We start from the raw sequence: 10,551 nt of genomic DNA on the forward strand, positions 1-10,551 counted from the left end.
CTCATCTTTCACTTGGAACAAAAGTTGAGAAAAGCTGCCCTAGTAATACGGTTAGAAATGGGAAGCATTGTTTTAACTCCTCCACCAGTATCTACCCATATCTGCAATTGTTTTCATTGTCATGGTCATCATCATTGCAAAATCTTATTAAATGACCTTGATTAATCACCGCATGGAGAGAATTACATATGCAATTCCTGTATTACTCAAGTTTACAACTTAAGACTATCAGTTCAAACTTATACACGCATCTACAAAGCATCCAGACAGCAACTAAAGCATTAAACCAAGATATGGCACATTTTCAGCTTAGATCATAGAGTTTATATTTAGTTAGGGATAGAGAGATGCCATTTTCAAACCAAAAGTCTCAGGATAAAGCCATTATCTAGCTACTAGCTATCTTTGGGGAAGATTTCTAGAACGGTTTAAATAATGGGGAGACTACTTGGGCAGTTGGTAGGAAGAATGTCTCAGACGCAAAATGCTGCATTAGCTAAAGAAAATGGTAACAGAAACAGAAATAGTAGCAAGGATCTGTAACCAAAATGGGGGATTCCTCATTTCTAGGAAGGGGAAGTAGGACTGAGTGGACAGGAAGAAAGTAAAAAGAAAATGAAACAAAGTAAAAAACAAACTTGCCAGCCCAGCGTGAGCTCTAGTGTTGATCATTTGCAGGGTTGTACAATTAACTGTACATGTATAAACATTTAGCTTCCTTACCAGAAGGATACAGCCTAGCTTGCTTTAATTTTATCATTGTTGTTTGTGAGAGTAAAACTGTTTAAATTCTGTGAGTGAATAGATGATAAGCGTATCATCCTTATGTACTTAAAAGTATATATTAATGTTTCATTTTGTAACAATGCAATAGGTATTGAGAAGTACTGATATACAATATAAAAAGAAATCTACATCCAATCAACTTGTGCTTTTTCCCCGAATTAACTAATGAACAAGTAAAACAGATATTTAATGTACATAGGCATTTAAATGTACAAGCTGCTTTGAATGTTTATTTTTCCACTATAAATGGGTATCCATTCCTATTGAGTGCATAATTTGAGGAAGACAATGTTAACACAGAACTTTAATAAAAGGTAGCTTTCTAAAAATGTCCGCCTTCTATTATGTTTAGAATCACCTTTTTATTTATTGTGAATTATTTGCTGACATACCTGAGTGACTGCTTTTGAAATGGAATGTGTGAACTAAAATATTTGTGACTACAGAGAACTCTTTCCACTCTGAATCTTCTAGGTATCACTCCTATCCGTGGGGGACCAAGAATCACCCAACCAAAAGATGAAAATGCTGTATTTTGAATGGATTTGATTTTCCCCATGAAGTTCAAGTTCTGGACTTCAGCTACTGCTGCAAGATGCCCAAGGATGGGGTGCTGCTAAAAGAGAGTGGAAGAGAAAAGACCAAGTTGCCATGGTGCCCGCAGGACCTCTTTCTGGAGGTCTGGTGTTAGGCTATATGACGGCTATGTGCTTGGAGGCTCCATTCCTAGGACGCATTATATACAGGATGACAGCGCTCTCAGTGTGCTCCTGGAAGAAAATGCTGCACAATTCATCTGTGGGAAGAAAACCCACTCCTCACAGAAGTTTCCTCCAAGTTAAAAAGAAAAACAAAACCTTGTCATATTTTTCAAAGGAATATTTTATACTTAGGATTGCTGAAACTATGTTTAAAGGCATCTAACCTTCTATGTATAAAAAATAGTTTTAGATAAAGAAAATTATAGGACTCAAAATAATAGTATATTGGGTGATTCACTGTATCTCTTTATTTTTTTTAATCCTAAAAGAAATTCAAAATATGTGATTGAATTGTTTTTGTTTTTGTTTGTTTTAATGAAAGGATTGGTTCTCTCTTAAGCACTTAGGTGCTAGTGGTCTTGAACCGTGATAAGGTGTAGACAGTATTTGTAACCTTGCACAGCCTTTGGGAATAACTGTCAAATTGTCAAATTTAAGGTAGACTAATAGAATATATTGATGTCCAGTGTGTATATGTACATATATGTGGGGGGAAGGGGGAGTTTTGACTAGGCTAATGCTTTGCTGCTAATCAAATTTATAATGTTTTTAGAGCACTTTGAAGGGTTCATAGAATCTATGAGAGAGATGCAATGTTCCTTATTCTAAGTTCCTCTTTACTAAAATTACCTACATTGTTTTAAAACTTTTATCATTTGGGAATTTGAAATGAAAATAAGTTATATAATAAAGCACAAGTTCCTTCTTTATTCATTGAAATGTCCCTAAAAAAGAGAAATCAGATGCCAGTGTCCCATTCCTGTAGGGAGCATTTATGATGAAAATTTTCTGGATTCTCATTGGGCTAAAGTCTCTTCAACTGGCTTCTTATAACTGGTGTAATGTCAAGAAAGGCCCTTATTGCCAAATCAGACTGTACTTCTGACTACTTAAAGAACATTTTGATTCTATATAATTAGTCATCAGAAAGCTGAAATTATGCTTTTTATTTACTTCTCACTGAGTTCTGTTGTTTTTATTTGTATAGGTATATTTTTAGCATGACTAAATAGAATTTAGTTAAATATATTTACAGTGGTTGAAGCACAATAATCTTTTGTGTAGTATGGAAAAATCTCAATGCGAATCCATGCTATTTTTAAAATTAGTATATTTAATACTTACGTGATATCCAAATTCCCTTTAACCAGTGTCTTTTAAGATTGCCAATGAATCTTTGTCTTTAAACCAAATTAGTAATTACAAATACACTGTAATTTAAAATAATAGATGCAAGTGCAGTAACGGAAAATTTCAGTTTCAGCTTTCAAACCAATTCCATCCATATGTGAAATTTACATGTGAAATCAAGATGCTATGATTTTGTTGACTTAAACCAGGCAAAATTTTATTCCTATTCCAACCTAACTTGAACCTGCACTATTATCTTTCATATCTTTTCGTGTATGAAAGAGGCACATTTCCTCGTTGTGTAGGAGACACAGGCCTACAGGGGCGCGTATTTTAATTGTGATAGAAGCCAGTATCTAGAAATGAATCGAGCTACAGGATGAAAGTCTGAACAATAAATTTCTTTCTCAAATGATAATGTATAGTAAAATAGAATAGTATTCAGAGCTTACAGCTTGATAAGAAAAGAGAAATTATTTATTTGAAGGTATTTTTAAATGCATACAGTTGACCTTATTGACCAGACAGGGAGCAAAATGTTTCTATTTAACTAACTCTTTTAGACCATACGAATGGCATTTATTATGCTAGAAGCTAGTAAGAAGTCACAAAAATAAGCAAATGAATGTCCTTTTTAATAGCAGCGTTAGGCCACCAATTCTATGCTGGAGATGCATTCTTTTGCCGAAGTGATGAATGTGTTCTATTTGAATCCCCGCTTAAACTACCACCGTCACTGAATCAACATTCTCCCAGTGCAAGACCTAACCTTTAAGGGAAAGTTAGGGGCTGGGAAGGGAGCCTTTCGTGTGTGGCGTCACATCCCAACAATGAAGTTAACTTTTCAAAGCCCTCACTTTCTAACCTTCCAACAAGGAGCCCCTCCCCTCACAATAAAACAACAATGATCATTTTATTTTGACTATCTGAACCGTGCAAAGAAGTTGTTACTTGAACTTAATAGGCCTCATAAGCTCTTTTTGATTGCATTTAAAAATGTGCTCTTCCTTTTGTATAATTTTTAATTATTTGCTGTGTGATGAGATCCCTGTGAACTCATCTAATTCTCAGTCACTGAATATTTGTATGGGACAGAATATGAATCAGGCTTTTCAGATCACTTTCGAGACACAAATACTTCAGTGAGTTATATTTTGATCCACCAGCTCTAACTGAATATGTACTTGAAACCTTCATTTGCTTTTTAAAAGCAAAATGTTCCATTCTCAGGGAAGTGACTGCAGCCAGCATATGTGCTTACTGGCTGTTAACCTGGTCTTCTTCCAGATGTGTGCTATTTAGTTAGAGATCCTCAGGGAATAGTAACATCCACACTAGACCCAGTGCTCATGGATAAATTTCAGAAACTTTCTAGAGAAATGCTGCTGGAGTTTAATGTGACGTTTGTGTGGCATTGGGCAGTGTGCACAATCTGTTTTGCATTCTAAAGCAGAACCTAATTAAGAAACCCTGTTATGAAGTCTTACCCAATGATGGAACTGATTAGGAGTTAAGGTCTTCCTAAAGGTACCTCCTAGAGGTACCATTTATGACTTATTAAATACTATGAATTTTGATATTCAAAAACAAATACAGGACTGGTTGATTATGTGCAATTACAGCAATATCATCAGTTAATCACTACTTATATTTAAGATGTGTGAAGGCAATAATATTGTTTAGTCAGTTCTATCAGTATTAATATCATGGATTCCACATCCTTCTTTTTGATTGCTGAATTGCAAAATATGTTTACCGCTATTTTTCTCTTTTATTTGGAGTGGTCAGGATTAAATATGCTGGATTCCTTTAAAAATGACTTCAGCTTCTATTTGAAGGCAGGAAAACTTCTTTTTAAGCTACTTGTATTGTTTGCCTTTTTTTTTTTATAGTGTATATTCATGAGCACAGAAATTGACTGTCGAAACAGGCAAGTCAAAGGAATCAGGGCAGAATCAGCTTCTTGGCATCTGGAGATGCAGCTATGAAGGGCTCCTAAGAAAGGGAAGCTCAATGCTTCCATATATGGACCTTGACTCTGGGTGAAATTCCGTTCAAATATGAAATTCTTCATGTTCGACAACTAAATGTGATAATAAGCGTATTCTACATACACATTTATGATCTCTTTCAGATTGTATACTTTGATGGAAATTACATCGTTTTGGACAGATTATTTTTTCAATTGAAATGTGCTGCTAACAGTATGCTTACCCCTGAAGGCTGTTTTTCAGGATGATAGGAAGACACAAATGTCTCAGGGAAGCACCTTTGTGATAACGGAATTCTTATATGTCATTACAGTTAAATTGCATGTTGTAAATATGACTGTTATGATTGATTACATTCCTGCTGTGATGTTGTTTTGAGATTTTCAAGAGGGACAGGAAGGATTTTATGATTTTGGTGGGGTGACTGATGGCTGTTGCAATTTTACACTCCGTCTGGGTCCACGGACAGTAGTTGTTTTTAAAGGTGAAGATAACGCACCCTAAAATCTTAGCAGCATTCTTGGTATGTGAGGTATGCTAGATTTTTTTTAACTACATATATGCAGCAATTAACTAATAATAGAATTTTTTAAATACAGTTTCTCGCTTTATTCTAAAAGTCAATGAACTCTCTTCTCTATTGAAAACTGAATATTATTTCTCTAACCGTGACAAGCTACCTTTTTCCCATTTTGTGGTATGAAGCTTTGCACTGTGCCCAGGAACTGTAGTTAGAGGTAGCAGAAGTGTATCCTAGCAAATACATGGCTCTTTAGATGCTATCATTTGGAAGTAGCTTACCCTTGTTTCCTCTGAACAAAGAGAAGTTTTGTCTTGATATAAAATCACTGTCATTTTGACAGGTAATCATCAAAACTAGATGGATCCTTGGAATTGATCTGGAGAGTTCACAAATGAAAAATTAGCTGAAGTTTTTGCAAACGTGTGAGGAATTGGTCCCATAAAATAAGTAGAGAGAGGTTTGTCCAAGAAATAACAAGAGGAGCACACGTGTTAAGGCCTTAGCAACTGTGAAGTCAAACTGTGAAGGTCACTTCTATAATAATATTCTGAACCCTTGACTTAGTTCTACATTTCAAGCGTCGTTTGAGTCGGGATTCTGAAAAAGAATATAAGACTTATAAATGGCTTGAAATTTTAGCTTTCCTTGCCCTCCTTGCTCTCTGAGTTTACCTCATACTTTAGCAAATTCTGAAGGAAATGGAGCTGGTTTAGGGACACTTCTTGTCAAGAAGGAACATATGAAGTATTTTTATGAACCCAACATTGCACTGAGGGAGGTGAATGAATGTAAGCACTCAGAAGTGAAATCCTAACTTGTGAAGATGAAGATGAATCTTTCAGGAGGGGAGATGATCCTCAAATAAAAACTGCTTTGAGAAGTTGGAGGGCAAGGAGAAGGCAAACGGTTCCCCAGTGCCTGGCATTGCCCAGCAGGCAACAGGCCAGTCACAGGTTGGGAAGTGATTGGCAAGGGGCCAGGAACTTGAATGCTTCCTGCTGCAGGGTCTCCTGGGAGCAGCTGAGCCAATCTTTCCCCAGCATACAGTTATCCTTGAACCATTATATTGGCACTGTCACCAGTAAGTTGACCATCCAGAATAGCAGCAGATGGCTTTCTAAGGCTCCCCAGTAACTTGATGGTTAACTCTTTAGGACAGGCTCCCTATGAAGCATTCTAAAGATATTAGACTCCCTGAAGAAGCAGTTTTGTCCACCATTAAGTGAACGTGCTTCTGCCCCTAGGGACCATGTTTTCTTCCCCATCTTTCATCCAGGGCCTCAGGCCCATTTCATCTGACAATGCAAATTTTACAGACATATATGTGGAACTTAAATAGGTAAATTCAGACAGATTTGAATACGTTTACATTTAGCTAGATTAGAAAAGGAACATTTCAAGATACTGCAGTTGTTTGCAAGTAAGCTAGCTGATAATCAGGCTGTAGAAAGATTCCATCATTTAGCTTTCCCAAGATGGGAAAGAAAAAAATCACTTAAAAATCTTTTCAGTGCATTTTGTTTACTGACATTTAGTGAATCCAAACTGAATTATGATGCTTCCTGTATCCTGTTGTTCCCAGTGGTGAGTTTGTGAGGATCAAAAAGAACAGAGCTGTCCTCTGAAAAGAAGGGCAGCCCCTCATCTCGTGCCTAGAGCTTCTAGTCTCTGGACAATATCAGGTCCAAGATAAAAGCTTGTGTCCACAGAATGGAAAAGTACTTTCAATTTGCTTTTTTCCCCTCAGCCTCTGAGAGAGCATCTTACTCTCTTCCAGCTCCATCCCAAGGCCTGTATCCTGTTGGCACTACCTCCTCCCCATTCCTATCAGAGGAAGAGACTGTGACAAAGTTTCCTGCAGGGAGCGCTGTGTTGTTAGAGGGAATATTTGTAGTTCTGTGATGGTGTGTGATATGGAAGGCAGAAGGATGATGGACTCCTCTACACATAATTGTGTCCTTCTAAAGCCTCCAAAACGCTTCCTGCATGAGGACACCGAAACTCTAAAGTGATGATGGAGTTGGAGGCCTTGGAAGAGAAGAAAAATGGAATGCTTCTATGAAAGATTTTATACAAAAGATTCAAGTGGCCTTTATTTTTGCTATTGCTTAAATATGCTCTGTAAAATGCTAAAGAAAATTAAAAATTTATTTTCAACCTTATTGCAAAAGAATTTCTCTTATGTCAAGAATTTACAGCAAACGGTCATCTCTTTTCTCTCAGCAGCTCCCCAAATCTCTCCTTTTATGCTTTCAAGTGCTTTGATTAGAAAAAAGTTCAAGCAGGCAATTATATATGATTTAAACTCAAATGTGTCCTGCAGCAGTGGGACACATAGCAATTATCTACTGCCACAGATGTGGCATAACAGGCATCTTAAAACTTAATGACTTAAAATGACAAGCATTAATTGTTTCTCATGTGTCTGTAGGTCAGCTAAGAGATGTTCTGCTGATCTGAGACAGGCTTAGCTGATTTCCACTGGGCCCGCTCATGTGTCTATGGTCAGATGGCAGGTTGCCTGGGGTCTGGCTGGTCTAGGATGGACTCAGAGGGGACAAGTCAGCTCTACTCCATGTGTCTCTCACATCCCTCCATCAGCCTAGCACGTGTCTTTTGGTGGCAGTAGCAAGAGTTGAAGAAAGAATGTAGAAATACAAGATTCCTTTGTCAAGCCTCTGCTTCCATCAAGTTTCTCCATCCCCATTGGCCAGAGCAGATCACATGGTCAAACCCAGCATTCATGTGGGTAGGTGTGTCAGGTTTTTATTGCTGTGTAACAAATTGCTATGAACTTAGCAGTTAGGAAAAAAACACACTTTTTTAATCTCACAATTTCTGTAGGTCCGAGGTTTGAGCATGCTTTAACTGGGTTCTCTCACAGGCTGGAATCAAAGTGTAGGGGAGGAGCTGGGGTCTTGGCTGAGCCTTGGGATCCTCTTCCAAGCTCGTGTGATTGTTGGAAGACTTCAGTTCCTTGTGTTTGCAGGACTGAGGCCCTCAGAAACTAGAGGCTGCCTGTATTCCCCTGCTACATGGCCCTGTCCATAGACAGTTCACATCAAGGCAGCTTGCTTCTTCAAGGCCAAGGGGGCAGTCAATTTCTCTCTCTCTCGCTCTCTCTCTCATCAACTAACAGAGTTTTATAACGTAACCAAACCAAGGGTGTGACACCTGTCACCTTCACCATATTCATGTTGTTATAAGCAAGTCATAGTGCAGCCTACACTCAAGGGGAGGGGATTATACAAGGGAATGGGTCATTGGGGTCACCTTAGGATGTGTCTGCCACACAATACCAAAGGGCACAGATATAGGTAGACCTGAAGAGTTGGGGCCATGAAATACGACCAATGACAATATTAAAACATCTGGAGAAGGAAGAATTGTGTGAAATAGTCTCATGAAAATGACCTCAGACAACAGGACCTTAATTCCAAGACATTTCCAGCCCCCATCCCAGCAATCAGATGTCTCCAGCAGGCTATTTGGAAACTAGATCTAACCTAGCAAATAGACAAGCGAACCTCAGTCACTCGCTTGAGAAGCAAGAACAGAAATTATTCTTCCAGAAGTCGGAGGAGCTTTCGGTAGCATCACAGTAAACATCCCACACATACTTCAAACTCGGTGCTGTGTAATCTGTTATTCTTAATTTAGTCCTTTATCAAATGGGAACAAATTGATTGTTCTCAGTAATTATGTTTATGTGGCAGAGAACAAGAATTAAATACGTGAATTATAGAGTATAGCTTGATATAGCTACACACTGCAATCTTAAAAAATACCTTATAAACAATGGATAAAAGAAAATGCCTTTCAAATTTAAAGATTCTATCCTTCTCAAGATTGAGCGTGTAATTTCATATTCATTTTATCCTTTATATGAAGCTGCCCCATAATGCAGATTTAATTTGCTATCATATTATAAAGACTAAAATGTCATGAATTAATTTTGTGCATACACTGGTTTTATCCTCTCTTAAGACATGCAGTGTTGCCACAGACATTTTAACCATCTTTGATAATGTGCAAAAATGTTGTTTATGGAACCCAGGAAAATAGTTGTAATTTTCATGATGACATACTGTGAATTGTTCAAGGATCAAGAAACAAATCACTTAAAGTCTAAAATTCCTTAAATTTATTTGCACATGAACGGGAAGTACACGTGGTGAAGGATTTGGGCCCCTGGGTCCAATGTTTCTCTAATTGGAAGACTTTAGACTTAGGACTTAACGTTTCTAAGGCTGAGCTTCCATATCTGTACAATGAAGATGAGTAGCTTCCACTTTAAAAAGTTATCAAGCCCAGGCTTGAGGCAAGAATTGAACACTACAAGAGAGGTAAGGCACTCAGTACAATGTCAGCCTGTCTCCACCCGGGTCCCGCAGACCCTTGGATGGTTTCCGTGCACATGGCCTCCTGGTGCACTTTCCCTTCCAACAGCCTGAAACTGTGACTCTTTAATGAGAACTGTCCTCAGTCACTGGAACTGGTTTTGCTTGTTGGCAATGGTAACACCTGGAAATTTCTGTCTTCAGAGGCTGCCCTTAATCACTGACAGAGAGGAGCAGGGGAGCGAACTCTCTAGCACCCTTGCTCCTGACTGGGACAGTTCTGAGGCGTGCTCGTCACTGTTTCACAGTTCCCCTGCAGAACTTGTGAACAGGAACCAGGCAAGGTAAGGGTTACTGAGAATCTGATGAATAACCAACATGATCAGTCAAATGTTTTCCAGACAAGGAGAAAATGAAATGTACTATTTTTCAGAGGTGGTTGTCCCCGTAACCTCGCCATCCTACGGTGAAACTTACATAGTTGCAGCAAGACCCCTGCAGTTTGCTCCAGCTCTAAGTGTCCAAAAGTTACCGTGGACCCATTAAATAATGACATGTTCCTTGAACTCGTTATGTAATGATGCCTTGAACTTAGGTAATGGCCTGCACATGCGCCTGATTGGGCCCAGTTGTTACACAGTTGTAATGTATCCTCTGTACTCTGGTGTATAAAGTCTCGGCCAGCTCTAACCCCGGGGGGACACTGCTTTGGGAGCCGTCACTGGTGTTCTCCATTGCTTGGGCAAGCAATAAACATTTTTCTTCAGCCACTTCAGCCTTGATTGTGCTTTTTGGCTCTGCACTCACCAAGAGGGGAACCTGTTAAGTTTGGTTACAAACTGAGTCAAAGTCACTCTCTGTGGGACTGTGCCTGGGAAGATCCCCTTGCCTGGCTTCCTTCCTGTCCCTGCCTTACTTCCCCACCCACCTATCAGTTTTCCTGGCAACACTTCCTGATGAATCCATCCCACATCTCGGGACATGCTTCTGGACCTTCAGGACCTAAAGCATGGCAGAAT

At 38.7% G+C, this 10,551-nt stretch overlaps 1 protein-coding gene across 7 annotated transcripts in view; it reads left to right on the top strand.

The window, feature by feature from the left end:
- NEK10 (NIMA related kinase 10) overlaps positions 1 to 4,850 on the top strand; it is a 214,473-nt gene extending 209,623 nt beyond the window's left edge. For 5 of the 7 annotated variants that reach the window (XM_044754604.2, XM_014840923.3, XM_070492810.1 and 2 more), the window contains one exon: positions 1,261 to 1,831. In XM_044754604.2, the coding sequence (XP_044610539.2) occupies positions 1,261 to 1,309 (49 nt within the window). In that variant the 3' untranslated portion in view covers positions 1,310 to 1,831. Of the gene's footprint in view, positions 1 to 1,260 lie in introns of all 7 variants that reach the window. The other 2 variants (XM_044754603.2, XM_014840925.3) reach the window with 2 other exon arrangements.
- Positions 4,851 to 10,551: the final 5,701 nt, after the last annotated feature.

Source organism: Equus asinus, chromosome 21 (assembly GCF_041296235.1).
Source record: "Equus asinus isolate D_3611 breed Donkey chromosome 21, EquAss-T2T_v2, whole genome shotgun sequence".
In the NCBI taxonomy this organism is placed as follows: Eukaryota; Metazoa; Chordata; class Mammalia; order Perissodactyla; family Equidae; genus Equus; species Equus asinus.